The sequence below is a fragment of the Acromyrmex echinatior genome, chromosome 7 (assembly GCF_024713525.1).
Source record: "Acromyrmex echinatior isolate Ae372 chromosome 7, ASM2471352v2, whole genome shotgun sequence".
NCBI lineage: Eukaryota > Metazoa > Arthropoda > Insecta > Hymenoptera > Formicidae > Acromyrmex > Acromyrmex echinatior.
This window is the reverse complement of record NC_141858.1, coordinates 10,869,801-10,885,000: the sequence shown is the minus strand read 5'-3', so window position 1 is coordinate 10,885,000 and position 15,200 is coordinate 10,869,801. Positions and strand designations below refer to the sequence as shown.

At 39.8% G+C, this 15,200-nt stretch overlaps 1 protein-coding gene and 1 long non-coding RNA gene across 8 annotated transcripts in view; one reads left to right on the top strand and one right to left on the bottom strand.

Moving 5' to 3' along the window:
* LOC105154568 (uncharacterized) overlaps positions 1 to 15,200 on the bottom strand; it is a 71,207-nt gene that overhangs the window by 27,851 nt on the left and 28,156 nt on the right. The gene's annotated exons all lie outside the window — the stretch shown is intronic.
* Positions 1 to 15,200, top strand: part of LOC105154570 (Cbl-associated protein) — a 98,266-nt gene that overhangs the window by 56,253 nt on the left and 26,813 nt on the right. For 2 of the 7 annotated variants that reach the window (XM_087407828.1, XM_087407826.1), the window contains 13 exons: positions 5,019 to 5,221; positions 6,135 to 6,291; positions 6,416 to 6,508; positions 6,766 to 6,905; positions 7,091 to 7,163; positions 7,397 to 7,432; positions 8,527 to 8,671; positions 8,889 to 8,994; positions 9,988 to 10,017; positions 10,778 to 10,810; positions 11,748 to 11,852; positions 13,692 to 13,744; positions 13,841 to 14,010. In XM_087407828.1, the coding sequence (XP_087263954.1) occupies positions 5,019 to 5,221; positions 6,135 to 6,291; positions 6,416 to 6,508; positions 6,766 to 6,905; positions 7,091 to 7,163; positions 7,397 to 7,432; positions 8,527 to 8,671; positions 8,889 to 8,994; positions 9,988 to 10,017; positions 10,778 to 10,810; positions 11,748 to 11,852; positions 13,692 to 13,744; positions 13,841 to 14,010 (1,344 nt within the window). Of the gene's footprint in view, positions 1 to 914; positions 1,023 to 2,450; positions 2,499 to 5,018; positions 5,222 to 6,134; positions 6,292 to 6,415; positions 6,509 to 6,765; positions 6,906 to 7,090; positions 7,164 to 7,396; positions 7,433 to 8,526; positions 8,672 to 8,888; positions 8,995 to 9,987; positions 10,018 to 10,777; positions 10,811 to 11,747; positions 11,853 to 13,691; positions 13,745 to 13,840; positions 14,011 to 15,200 lie in introns of all 7 variants that reach the window. The other 5 variants (XM_087407822.1, XM_087407827.1, XM_087407823.1 and 2 more) reach the window with 5 other exon arrangements.

The window sequence follows — 15,200 nt, the reverse complement described above, 5'->3', positions numbered from 1 at the left end:
AAAATACTCGATGATGATATTTTGAAGCTCGCCATAATAATAGGATATAATCCACAGAACTTCTCTCTTAACATTTAAGCGAATATTTTTAGTATCCTTTGTTTTTAAGAGCTTTAAAATTTTTCATTTTGTCAAAAGCTTCCATTGTGATGATATAATTAATGTAAATGAAGATTCTCTCATTTGTTTTGATAGATCAATCATCTTCGCATCTCATCTAAAATCGCTTTTTTCACCACGTATTGTTGCATGCTCGCTTTTTTTAATCTTTCAGCCCACTTGTTTGCTGACAGTACACGTACATGTTATGAATATATTACAATAGGTACGGCACGAGTGCACGTTTTGTTCAAATATTTTTACGCCAATCAATCCTCTTGCAGAGAGAACAAAAACATATGGAAAACGGCGATGTTAGACGTATTAGTCGATATTTGACAAAAGTCGTTTATCCGTGCAACAATGTTAATTTTTATTGACACATTGCCAAAGACACATTGCGGACATTCGTTCGTCTATTACTATTAACTCACTGTGGTTATTTGTATTTCGTAAGTCTCGTGAACTTTTCGAAGACGGTTACCGAAGCGCCTGTTTATTTTCTATTCTAACTTTAGCACGAAAGTTTAGCCACAGCGTGCGTTCCGTCGAGACTAAATGTGCGAATTTAGGCATCCGTCTGTGGATACAAGATTATTTGTATTCATCGTTTCAATACATCAATTTTTTTTTTTTTTTTTTATAAACGACTGACGTGTATTTAAAAATCTTGCACTAAAGAATTTCTTTGTCGTTCAGTTCTGGCTTACGACTTGCTAACAAGTTCACGGCGCGCTGCTCGAAATTAATTTTATTGCATCTCTTTATTTTTTTTTCTTTTTGGTGGATATGGGCATATGCTTTGTTAATCAAAGGGAGCGGCTGTGATGTCATTGCGAAGAGAAGAGTCAGGAATGAAAGTGATCTGCTGCACGAGATCGACAAAGCTTTAAGAATCGGCAGGGGATTTCTACTTGGGCAAGGTGCGTTTGTAATTTTGCTTAATCACGCATGTGTTACATAATCAAAAAATATCACTATTGAATGCTTTGTGATATTATTTGCAAAAAAATATTAATACTGAAAAATTGAAATGTCCCGGATGAATTATAGAATTAAGTCTTTTCTATGGCTGAACTAGTATACACTTTTGAGACTTAAAAAAAGTGAGACAGGTACATGTTTTATATTTGGTCAAAGCGAGAAAGAGAGTTTTAGTGCAGGCTAATGCAAGGATAAAAAACAAATTTATCATATGAAATTTTGAACATCATTTATTTTACTTTAATGTTACTTTGTTTTAACGTCAGATTGAAGATTGAGAGAATTCAGATCTATCTTCCAAGCAAACGTATACACACGTATATAGCTCGGCTTGTTGGCAGTGGATTCAAGATTTCGTGTAGAGTAGCCTCGAACGACGTCGTCATCGACGTCGGCGTAGTGAGCGTCGCGCGGCGTGGCGTCGAGCCTCATCGGCGCGGCGTCGCGACGCTTCAGTCGGCTGGCACCTACCGTGCTACTTTCCCGTGTCTCGCCGAGAAGAGTGTCCCATTGAGATACGCGGTGCCGCGTCGAATAAAAAAAGAGGTCGTCGAAATCGTAAAGTGATGTTGGAGAAAAGTGAGTGATCATTTCGGAAAAGTTGACGCATTATCGAAGGATAGCGAGGGATGAAGGCATGATAGGTGTTCGTAAATTTCTTCAACAGGTAGTTCCGCGGTCGTGAGGAAGCTCGGAACTCGCATCTTTCTGAAGGAAATCCTCAGAAAAGGATTACGAGTGTTTTTCAAATTATTGCCTTTCAAATCAGCGAGAAAATTCGTAAGAAAATATAAAGATGTTAAATTGGCAAAAATGACGAAGATAATTGACGCGACAGGAATTAATTTTATGTTAAAATATATTGAAGGAATTTCACAAACAAATAAAGTAATTCGACAAATCCTGATTTTAATATTCGTAAGTTATACGAACAGTTTTCGAAATGCATCATGGCGCTGGTATACTCTTAGTCTGCTGTGGAATAAAGCAGTCTACTTGGTTTTATTCTTCCCTTTGCGCTCGTTTCGCGGCATTCCATCAAGATCGCTTTTATATTAATGAATCGTGGTGGTTTCATCGTGAAAGTAACTTTGAAGAGCTCTCCAGATGATATTGAACGCGGAGTGTAATATAAGTCTTACATCGCACAGTGTTGACTTGCGATAAGCATCAAGATATTCCGCGTTGATAGTTAATGATTTAGATTAAAAAAAACTGTCACAGACGTACGAATTAATTACGACGAGAAATCGTGAGATACATGAAAAGAAATTCATTCAAAAATTCGTCGTTAAAAATAATACGATTTACGAAATGGCGAGAACCCGAGACATTTTGTTTGACAAAATGTTGTTTAATGCTTTCAGAAAACGTTATGTTCGCCCCCACGTTTAAAGCCTCGTCGGCGAAACCAGGTAAACCTGCGCGAGGAATGTGTGAAGAAAACTAACAGAATAATTTCGTCGTGCATCTTGCATAATGACTGAAGATGCAATCTGAAATATTAATATCCAACGTTGCGCCTTCTCGAGTAACTACAAGAATATTTGTCTATTAACATTTTTAATAGAACTTTCGGTAATTAATTAATTAACTTTTCGAATATACTGGAGCCAGTGTAATTGGATGATGAACGACGCGATAAGAGAAATGGAATTGCCATCGGGAGAGTGTGCTTTTATTACGTTAACCAACGTTCGTTTCGAAGATGTAATAAAATTAATTACGTGTAGATCGTATTGTGTGGGGCCACGTGTGTTCTTAGCAACGAGATTGTAATTAAGTCCCTGCCACACATACGCGTGTGCGTTTCTCCGTGCATTTCCCCGTGTAATCTCGTTTAGTAATTTATCCAGGAAGGAAGGGGCATTAATTTCGGTTACCTGAGGACGTCGTCCTTACAGTATCGGTGTTTCGACTAATCACCATTACCACGGTTGTTAGTTGCGAATAGCGTGTGCATGTCGGTACACGATCCAAAAACGATGGCAATTCTATGTTTTTGACGTTTCGAACGCTGGATGCAGCTGGCGTCGCGACAGCGTTGATTAATCGCACGTACGTTGCAATTAGTGAAAATGTATAGCCGTTATTGTCGTACATAGATTGTAACGTGTGTAACATCAATTATTGTATAGTAAGTGAAAATCAGCAAAGAAATGTTCAAGAAGATACCATATCCGTTTAAAGTGAATCTTGGTGCCTAATAATATTTTTATATGTAAATCTTAGTTTCCAGTTTGACTTAATTATCACACCTCCGGTTAGAGACACAATTGTCATCTCTCAATGACCATATCGTTTCAGAAAAAATTAAGAACAAAGCTGAATATTTAGGGATTTATTCCTAAATATTTTCAAGGTAGTTTGTGACTGTCAGAAGTCTGTTTGAATTTCTGAAATTTTCGCGCAGTATATCTGAAATAATTCCCAAGTTAAGCACAAGTTATCATAATATCAAAACGATGTCAAAATAGGTGCAAATTTTATTGTTAAAAGTCACTTTTCAGTCAATCAAGACTTATTTTGATGTTACTGCGACTTTGTTGTTCTGTTTGGGCTAATATTGTTCTTGCACGAAATTAAAATTGTCGGTAATTTCCATAAAAATTCGCTCATTCCAAGTATATTATACTTGGAATGTTAATTAGAAAGGAATTTTCCGTAATATTAGACAAAATTGAGTTTTTGAAAAAACTAAATAAATATAAAGAATCTGAACTAAAAGACTCTGTCCTTTATAATAAAGGACATATGGCCACTGCAGTTACCTCGGCAGTCATGCATGTTGAAGGTTGTTTGAGACAAAATTTCTAACGACTCGATCAGAAATTTATGTTTCCCCAGATATTTGTGTTTCTCCCAATTTCCTTATCTCCGCATTCAATTCCGGACTCTTCAACCCGAATTCATATTCATCGAATGCGTAACGTTTCGCTAACGTGTCGCTCCAGAAAACGCGTCGCCGCGGCATTGTGTTCAGGTTGTTCCCGGCCAATTGCAATTATGCGTATCTCATAATACCTAACGCCGCCCACGCGAGCTTCTAATTTTATCAGCGTCCCAAATGAACTACCCCTGATTTCCTGTTGCCGCACGACCGCGAGAGGTATGGTTCTGCAAATTGGCCGAGAGGTTCAATTCCGACTGGCATATGTGCCTGATTCACCGTAGCGACGGTGTATCTTTATCGTGCTCGTAACGTTGTCTTCCCCATCTGACATTCAAGCGTCGTCACCCGTCAATAACTTTGTTTATGTCACCGACGCGACGTTGCGACATGACATTTGTTCTTATTTGGACCGCGGTAACGAGTTAATAAAACCTTTGTTTATCCGGCCGTTAAGAAATATTACTCCGAAACGGCGTGCAAGTCTTTAAAAATATCTTCCTGCGATTTTATTTCTTTCCAGAGTGTTTACGCGATTAATATAAACGATAGGATTATCGGATCGTTTACGTCAAAGAACCGTTTTTAAAACGGATCGAATTAGTAATAGGCAGTGACGTGGCAAAATGAGGAAGTAGTAGGGAAAAAGATGATCCCTTATGTAATGCTCCCCCGTGTGCCAAGATTAGCATCGCGCTCGTATACATTTCATATGTTAGCTTTAGCGCCAATCCACCAAATCCATACAGCGTAGCTGTTGCAGGAGCAAAGACCTTTTGGCGAGTTTGTTCCTTTACTGGCAGTCTTTTTTTAATTAGCTCCTATATCAAGAACTAATATATTGAATTATAACACAAATTTAAAAATGATAAAAGCAGGGTTCATTTATAGGAAGTAATCGATCGGCTTGGCTATCTTTTTTAATAAGACTGTTGTTAGTCCATCTGACGATAACCAAATTTGCCTGACAATGAGTGTTGATTAACAAAAGTCTCGTGGATATGCCGTATCAATTACATTCTTAAAAGTGAATTTTCGTTGCCAGGCGTTTGGTCGCCAGGACAAACGCCAGCTGAGAAGGCACCGAGTCCCGAACGAAGGAAAGAACTACAGAAGAAGAACGAGCCGATCCCATCGGTTTGGACCCCCGCCAGCGCCGGCGCGAGTCCTGTCGCTGAGAGGAAGGAATTTCGTCCTGTGTCATTCGAGAGTCCTGTACTAAGCCGGAAGAGGCAGCCGAAGGAAGAAGTATGTCAGCCAATTATATCGAGACGTTAGCTACAATTATCTGGCGTAAAAATTAAATTCGTGATTGATTAAATCATTAACTCTTTGTAGGCGTGCTTGTTTGAACACATCTTTTATTTTGTAAACTGCTCATTCGAGTGTCATGAAACTCGATCTAGGATAATTTGATAATGCTTTATTTGATTTTGCGATCAAAAATAAATTTAAAATGGTAGATTCAATATAGTGGATATAATGTAAAAATAATCTGATTATTATAAATATCCTCATAATAATAATAATTTGATAATGCTTTATTTGATTTTTAAGTAAAAAACATTAAAAATGTGATAGATTCAATACGATGAATACACAAAATTTCCAAAACAATCTGATTATCACATAAAATATATTTTAGAGAATTTTTAATTACGAAGTAATATCAAGTTTTGAATTTCACTTTATTTGAAGCTCATCAGTGTGCTATGCAAACAGTTAGTGCTGATTTTCAAATTAACTTCCAAACTCTGAATCCTATGATATACTAGATCCTCTTTCATTGGAAGTTACTCTTTTGAAATTCGAGATTTTCAGGCTACATTTAAACTCAGCGATATCAAGAATCTCCTAAAATCGAGTTTCGTGATAATCTTGAATTTTAGAATTTTGAGGCCAGAATCGAATTCAGCATCTTGTCTTAAAAAACAAGGTTTCTTATAAGTTTCTTTGCATCTTCAAAAGGTTAAGTTTGGCGAACAAACTTAGAAGAAAATCCAATTCGGACAATTCTTTAGTAAATACAGTAATAAAAATTCCCTTGACAAAGGAAAGAACGGAAAGCTGTAATATATATGATCGCTTTATTCGAATCATCTTCTCGCATCGATGATAAAAAGTTCAAGGATGCGCACTCTTACACGAGATTCTGTTCAAGGAGGCGCTTCCGCCCTGGGAAGGTGAGGAGGAGAGCGGCATCTCGCGAATTGTGAATTCGCATTCGGCACCCTCCCAGGGGTTGAACACCCTCGCGTCTACGCCGCGATTGCCACGTGCCCAGAATCCGACCATCACATTGCTGCAGAAAGCGCGAGGTCAGCACCCATTATAAGAATCCTTCTGCTTATCGGAGGCAGAATGAATGAGAATATCAAAGATTTGCGGAATTACATTTTTTCTTCTTCGTTACACTAAACTACCATTGCGATTTTATTGTAGAGGGACAATTGCCGAAAGGCGCAGCTTACTTGGAGGAAAGCGATAATCGGCCAGTGAACGACGAAAGGCCGCTAATCTCTCCGGGAGAGATAAGTAAGTATCGATCAGTTATGAGCCAACTAGTCGAACGTTATAGCATTATGATTATTATATTATGGTTGGTTAATTTTTATATGAAAGCCGCCCAATATAAACGTACCAATATAAACGATTTTCGAAAATCCGTTTATGTTTCTTATTATCACTAACGTTTGTCGCTAACTAGCTGTGTCTAATTACTATATGTGTCGACCTATTTTCTGATTGCGTACGCGAGTGCTAATGATTTATTGTGAAATTGAATCGTTCAGTCTACACGTTGAAGAAAGAATACGAAAGCGAGCCGGAAACGGAGAATGAACTACCGAAGAAGATGGCCGATCTGGGCCCTCGAAAATTCGAGGGAATCGGACCGGTGACTAGGGAAGGTATCCCTCTCGTGTTAAGATCGGTAGGTCGTTAATTATTAAGTAAACTAAAAGTATAAATTTTCTAATCGGTGCGATGAACGCTTGACAAGCAGTTATGTAAGAAAGAAATGATTTATATCGCCATTTTTAATCACGTTATAAACGAGTAATTATTTTACGTCGTGCGATGCACTTTCTTAATACTATCTCGATAAATTACTTCTAGGAAGTCAAGGAAAGCAATCAAGCGAAATGGTACAAGAAAATGTATGACTCGTTGCACCGCGCTGATAGAAACGGTAAGTTTTGTAATTACAATGTGATTATTAAATAAATAAAATTTTACTTGAGAGATACAAATAATTATTTACGTATTTTTGTTATGTTGAACATACAATACTAAATTAATATCATTATTATTTACGAGCTAAATAAGGAATTTAATATCGTTCCGATAAATACGCGCGTTTGGAATAATAACATTAGTCGGTGAACGGGCAATTCGCATATAATTCCATAATTTTGTTTCCAGATGACTACGTAACCATAAAATACAAATCAAGAAGAGGTGAATATACAACTACCGCGCATGACTGCTGCGGTGGTCGAATTGCGACATTTGTTACTAATATTACGCCGTGCGTGGGTGCGCTGCGTAACGCAGTCACTCTAGCCATGATTTGTGTAACAACAACGTAACTAATATCTGTAAAATAAAGCGCGGTGGAGAGATAATCTCCAGTCGTGTAGCAAAAATGTATCGCGTCAGGGTGCTATTTTCCGTATATCGGCAACTGATGTATGGCCTTCTGCGTAACGCAAGATAACAATTGTCGCTGTACATATACTCGCCGTTTAACAGCTACGTTAGTCGAGCGTGAAAAACAATAATAAACAATTTGCAACAGATACATAAATGACTACCTTGCGCCTACCTTATCTAACATCCGGCTGATAATTAACACCTGCCTCTCCCCGGCGGGACTCTCGTTCTCTAGATTAACATCGTGGTTAATTCGATTAATCGTGTACCATTAATGTGTGTTTTAACTTATGATTACTTGGTTTACACAGACCGTATTGAACATTTTAGAATTTGGAGATCCCGACGGTACGGGATCTCTCATCGAATATATCAAACCAAGTCGGGACAACTTTTCGAGTTAGCGTAAGTTCTTCTTTGCTGTCGCGGGGGAACTTCTTCAGTTGATTTGAAGTTCTCACGTCTGATCTTTTGCGACTTTCGTCTTTAGATTATTTCGCGCCAATTCGATTTTCTTGCGGAAAAAATTTAATCCCAAATTTAATTTAAAAAACTCTGCTTACAGGAAAAATTTAAAATTTCGATTAAAATTTAAATTGAACTGAGAGGTTTTAATTTTGATGCCGAAGATCTCACGATGATTAATTCTTGAATAATGTGTATACTAATGTTACGTAACACGGTATGTGTGTATTGCGTGTGCGTATGTGTTTTCGTAATTTGATATTTCTATTATAACGTCGTAGGAACTAAACCATTCGTAAACATCGAATTGTTTGCGCTCTTAATTGAACGTTATTTGGTTACCGGTAGATTTTTTTTGCTGGAACTAAACGGGAACCCGCGAATAGGAACCCGGCTGCAAACAAAATGCGAAAAACGAAACATTCTTGTTTCAGGAGGGAGATATGGATACGGAAGCGGCAGCGGATATTTGAGTGAACCGGAACCGCGTGCATACTCGGATCGATCCGTTACTCTCGATAGCCGTCGACGGCTGCGCAACAAAGAAAATGACTTCACCACGGCGACTATGCCCAGAAAGTAAGTGAGAATTTGGAAAAATGTTTCGCTTGTTTTTCCCAGCAGTTTGCGAGGATGCCTCGAACCGTTGAAATTTCCTTCATGCATCCTCCATTTTTATCTCTCGATCAAATTTTATTGACAGATGGAACAGATCGTTTCTCAAACAACTGGCATGTAAAATATATAGCTCTTTAAGAGATTTATCGATAACGGGACGTTTCACATTCTGTTCTAGAAATGGAGCGCTGAAATACTCGACAGAGATTTATAAAAATCAACCTGGCCGCATCGAGGACTATGAACCAGGACACTCGTCGATCGCCGAGAAGGAAGCTAAAGAGGTACGGCGTATCGTTTTATCGTCCGTAACTCGAAAGTAGACAGACCTGCCTGTAATATAAATTAAAGCGCACTTTCCCATAACATCGAAAAGATTCGGTCATACGACACCGTGTAGAAATTATTAGCTCGTCCGAAGAGTAACGATTGATGGGACAATCGAATCTTCTAACGACGGCAATATTTCGCATTGATAGTCCCCGTTAAGTAATCTTAATTAAGTATAATGTAGAAATATGTGTATATATATAATACTCAGTATGGATTTCCATCTGAAAGATCTGAGTATGTATCACGCAAATTTTTAGAAAATTCGATATTAAAGTACAGAATTCGACGTCATAAAAATAATATGTAGCATCTAGATGTCAGTGAGCCAAATCCGAAAGGACAATCTCTGGTCCGCTTGTTACAAACTATAGCTAGACCGACCCAGTCACGTTTTGGAGATTTATGAGATGTCCGTCACGTATGTGTGTGTATATTTGCGGTTATTGTAAAACTTTGTACGTCCAACCTTTTGGCCCATTGGCACCCGAATATTACATACTATTTTTACGACGTCAAACTTTGTATCTTAATATCAAATTTTTCAAAATCCATGTGACATATATCTGAAATCTCTCCTTGTTAGATACAAGAGATAGATAAATGGAGAAGGCAAAATTTAGCTGACCACGATTGATACTAACGTTGGAGTGAGCGCACGAACGCGAGCTTAAGATTGGCCATCTATCTCTCCGTCAGAGTGTCATATATCGTTATACATTGCGAAATTGATCGAACGTGCAGTATATCATTTTGTATCGTGTGACATCATGCCATATTTCGTGCGAGAGTGGCAGTAGAAATTCGTGTAGACATCTCGCTTCCTTTTTGTTATTTTCTTATCGCGACGAACGCGACGCGGCGCGATCGCGATTTCTCTGAAAGATTCCCAAGATTACCTGAACACACACCTGGAACATGATCGTTTGAAATGGCTTTGCTTCTAGCCAACTTACGACGCGCGGACAAGAAGGAAGGTAATCACGCCAATCGAACGTGTTAAATAAAACGAGTTGCTTTTGCCGGCCAACTTATACGTTTCCTCCGTTTATTGAGAGCTTTTCTGTTTGGCGATCACGAGTTAATTGATTGCGAGCTCTTGCTCTCTCCGCCCTTGTGGTGGTTATTGCGTTTTTTTAACATACACACATACACACAGCGCAGACACAGTTCTCAGTTGGTATACACCAAGCACGCACGTATGTTCAGAGCGCGCAGAGTCCCCCGAGAGAGCAATTACTAAAAATAATGGTGATTACGTACATAAATTTTTATTATTCCTCGAGTGAAGAGAATCGCATTCTTCAGGGTGCTCTGCGGCTCCACGTAGTACAATCCCCCATTGATTTTTACACAGCTTTTGTAGCGCTGCTTGTAGTTGGTCCTATGTTTACATTTTATGTCGACTTCCATCTAAAATTGAGATGTGAACGAACTCTACTAAATTTTTCTATTTAATTCTGTTTAATTATTCAATTAGTAATTTTTACCTTCAATTTTATATTTTAGTTGTAATTTATATAATTGTTAATTTATTTTAGGAAAATTCGTAATTTAGCTTTTCTCTTTGGTGTAATTATTTAACGGTAGATTATCCAACGTCTTCTCTTATTTTAGATGGAAAATGGCAAGAATATCCGGATATTCGTTTATTTCTTTTTTATTTGAATCTAAATGTTTCAGTAACCTTTTTAGATAGCGCCTAGTATAACACTGTGTTTAATTCTGTGATTCTAGTGGTGGGACGAGGTCATGGACATATTTGACGGGGTACGCCATTTTTATATTAATGCATAGTTAAATAAGAATTCTCTCCGTTTCTCTATTCCTTCTACTCTTTCCTCGGTCTATCTATTGGTACTCTTTCTTCCGCGTAGATAGTAAGACTGAATTAAAATTAACATTTTCCATTACTTCGGAATTAACCTGGTAGCTCATCGCCTTGAGGGATCTTGTAGAATTACTATGTTGTCACATAAATCTTCTTTTCCTTCTCTCGTAGAATTTTGTCGTAAAATCAGAATTACGAATAAGGAGCTGCCATCTCTAAAATAAATTTCAATTTCTCTCGTGAACGAATCGGCGTCTTTTAATGTGATTATTGCATTTCAAAATGTGTATTTCGAATCCAATCTTCGTGTGATATACGCTGTTTGTAAAGTTAGTCAATAAAAACAGCGATCAGCGATTTTTCTCGTGCAACTTATTGTTAACGTCAAACGCGATAACTGAAGGCAGCTTATTGCGCTCCGATAATCGATGTCCGTACACCCGACCGGGCGCACGCAATTCTTCTGCCTCATGAGGATTTCCTCGATATTACTTAAAGTACCATAAATCTTTCGATAATGATAATTAAATCGAAGGATTTATACGGAGAAATATTACCGAGTGCAAAGAATTTTATCGATACGAACGTCGCGTATACGATGATCCATGTCTTAACTTATGCACAGTATGTCGTTTTACCAATTGCACCTAATGTCTTCCGTCTTGAATTCCTGTCCTATGAATCGTCGAATCGTCCCGGATCCCGATCATCGTTCGCTCGAGATGATCGTGACCGATGTCCCCGATGATCGTGTGTGTGCGTGTGCGTGCTCGTCGATGTTTTGCGTGTCGTACCCGCTCGTATGCCATCCCACACCGCTATCCACTTCCTTCTAACGACGACAACGACGACGACGATGACGACCACGGGTGACAGTGGCTGAACGAAAACGGACATCCTCAGCACGCTAGGATGGAGTCTCTGGGCGATGGCGTCCGGCAGTCCCGCGTCCTCAGCCTTTCCTACCGGCCGGAGGACAGTGTAAGGATACCGGCAATCAGCAGCACGAAAAGCTCCGAGTTCATTGGCGGCATAAGGCGGGCGCGTCCGGTGGCACCGGAAGGTACGACCGATCGGTCGATCGATCTATCCTGCAAGTCGCGCACGCACCGGTCCAGAACTCCGATCCAAGATCGGTCTAAGTCGTCCTTGATCCTACCGGTCGAGTCTACTGATCGGTCGAACGATCGTTCAACTGCCGCCGGTGACAATGCCAAAGACGGTCGCATCATCCGACCTCTGGAACGCGCCCCCGCTGATCCCTGCTATTGGCACGCTGCCGGCAGCATGCTGGATGGAAGATCCAAGAGCTTCGTGTTGCCGGATCGTTGCCCGGCACGTCGATCGCATCCGGTCGGGATCGAGCGATCAGCAGTATCGCCGCTTCCGGCCGTCGCCGCGATTGTGCCGTGCTCGATCAGCAATAACAGCATCCAGCAGCAACAACAGCAGCAACAGCAGCAGCAGCAGCAGCAGCAGCAACATCGTCATCATCATGGTCATCACCATCATCATCCCGAGCATCAATATCATCATCAACATCGCCACCATCAACAGTCCCACCATCAAAACCAAGAACAGCAGCGACTGCCGCTCTCTTCTTCTTCTACTTCTTCTTCTTTTTCCAGCACCGATCATATCATGCTACCACCATCACCGACAACACCCTCCGTTATCACCACGCAAGCCGTTTCACGGGTTAGAACGGCTGCCACATCGTCGACAAGTAGAGTGCACGATGACGTTGTCCTCTATCTGTCTATATATCTTTCTGCTGTCTCTCTTTCTCTATCTATCGAGTCATCTCTCTCATTTCCTTCTCTGCATTTTTGTCATGATTCTGTATCTCTCTCTTCATTCTTTATAGCCTGTTTCACACATTTTTATCTGTATCATTATACAACACTCTACTTGCCGAGAAGAAGTTATTAAGTCGGTATTTATAATCGATTCTTATATTTAAGACCGTCTTAAGTATAGCCTTAAGATGTTATCACAAAGCCGTATTAGCATCTCAAAATATTACTTAAGACGGTTTTGAATACATTGATGAACGGACTATGAATACTGATGATCTTCGATTTTAGCGCTTTCTCTGTACACATCGCGAAAAACAAACTTCAAAGACACTGGAAAATATTTTTTTAACATGATTCTGTATTTCTCTTTTTATTCCTTACACGCCTGTTTCACACATTTTTATCTATTACACAATATTTTACTTGAGAAGAAATTAAAAACGTGTTCTTAGCGCTTTCTCTATACACATTGCGAAACTTCAAAAACACTAGAAAATATATTTTTTTAACACATCACTCAATGCGGCATGAACGAAATATTTTACAGAACCGAATTATATGATCATTGAGGGGTATCAATTATTTTTAATTCTTGAGAATTAATAATTCATATGTTGACATAATTCTTTTTCTGGTTTACAAAATCGCTCACAAGTATATTTGCATCACAAGTGGCTATTGTCGATCCCCTCGTATCTTGATCTCCTACATACTTGTTTCCTCCTCTTGTATCTTTCATCCCCTTCGGATTATGTCTCATTAGCTTAATCCTGCCACGTTCCTCTTCATCCTGGCTTAGCATTACACGACTGCGGCATGATTTGCTCGATGTCCTGCTCGATGTGACTGCTCATGCCGATTAAAAACCACTCGTTCTCGAATCTCGAGTAATCGTATCTCTTGCGGCGTGCGACGTTTTATGTCAAGTAGCGTATACGTAGCATGTTTCGTATATATTATATAGATCGAGGACCGTCGACACAACGGACGGTAACAATAATGACGTTTCCCTCTTTTCCAGCCTTTCGATCAGCGCAGCAACGCACGTGCTGCGGCTAAGCCGTACATAACTCAGTAAGTACAATGTCAATTCCTGATCCCTTTAATTCCCTGTAATGAATCGAGCTATCATCCGACGGCGTCTCTCACCGGCGTTTCTCATTTGCGAAGTGCCCTCAAAGAGTCGGGCTACGAGAGCGACTCGACGCTGGTGTTCCGCCGACGAGAAGATATTAGTCCGCTCAGCCTTTTGGAGCAGAGACTAGCATACAAAACAGTGCAGAGCGGTGGTGACGTACCCCTCCATGGGCTTCGCAAGCCAGCTCCAGAACGTCCAAAGGGTGAGTCCCCTCAGCCGATCCTCGTGCTATATGCGTTTTAATCTTTCTTTTATTTCTTACTTTTTTCATACGTCTTAATTTGCTACAGTCAGCACGCTGAGCAACATCGGCCGTGTAACTCGAGTTTATTTTTGGCATGCGGGTGTGTGTCTTAAGGTGTTGCTTGCAATGTGTGTGCATTTTTATTAATTACCATTGTGTTTTGTCAATTACGCATGCGTCCCGAAACTTCGAGTGATGAGAAAAAGATTAGTTTTACATTGTTGGAAGATTATAAAATGTTAGTATTATATTTTTATTGCTAGCGAAATTGTTATAATTGATTTATAAATATTTTGAATTATTTATGATGGGGGAGATTAAAAAAGTATCCTCGATGTTTCGCAAAATTGAATGTGTCGACGAAAGTCGAGACGATTTTTTTTTTTCTCTCAGAATATTTCAACTCTCGATGCTGATTTATGCTGAAAAGCGCGTGGCATGACGTGTGAGTAGTGCTCTGTTTGAAGCACATAGCTTTGATACGTATGAATTTTCTTTGTATGTGTAATTTCCCGAAGTGGTTGCATCAACGTCAGTTAACACTAATCGCGATTAATTAGGCTGGAGGAGAGGCTGCCGTGGAACAACGGATCCGTCCAAGTTTGTGCGACTATTGTGGTACTTGGCTGATAAACTTACCGGCCGACTCGACTCTCCGGTATCGATTAATTAATCAATCAACGACGCATCGGTGGCATCGTCGGTATTGATTAATTAATCAATCCACGACACCTCTCCATCAGCCTAAAACTTTCCTTCGTGGATATCGCGTCGTGGCCGAGGCTGCGATCTAGAAGGGACAGATAATCGATAATTGGAATTAGTCAACCAGTAGAATTGGTGCAACCTGACCTCGGGCGTTCTCACTTTAGTTTAAATTTGGCACAGCTCTTCTCTCGATAATCTATCGATATTGGTGCGCGATGGTTTTTTTTCGAAAAGCTCTTTTTGCAATCCTCTTTTTTACGTATAAGCACACCGCCAGCCGCAGTAACATCACGATGAGGAATGGCGAACCCTCGCATCGGCACGCTGTCGCACCGGCGAAGCTCGTCGCGTCCACCAGCTTAGCCTTGAGCAGGACAACCTTTAGACGACTGATTTTTGGGTGGCAGGGTGTAAGAGCGAAGGGCCTTCGATGGTACATC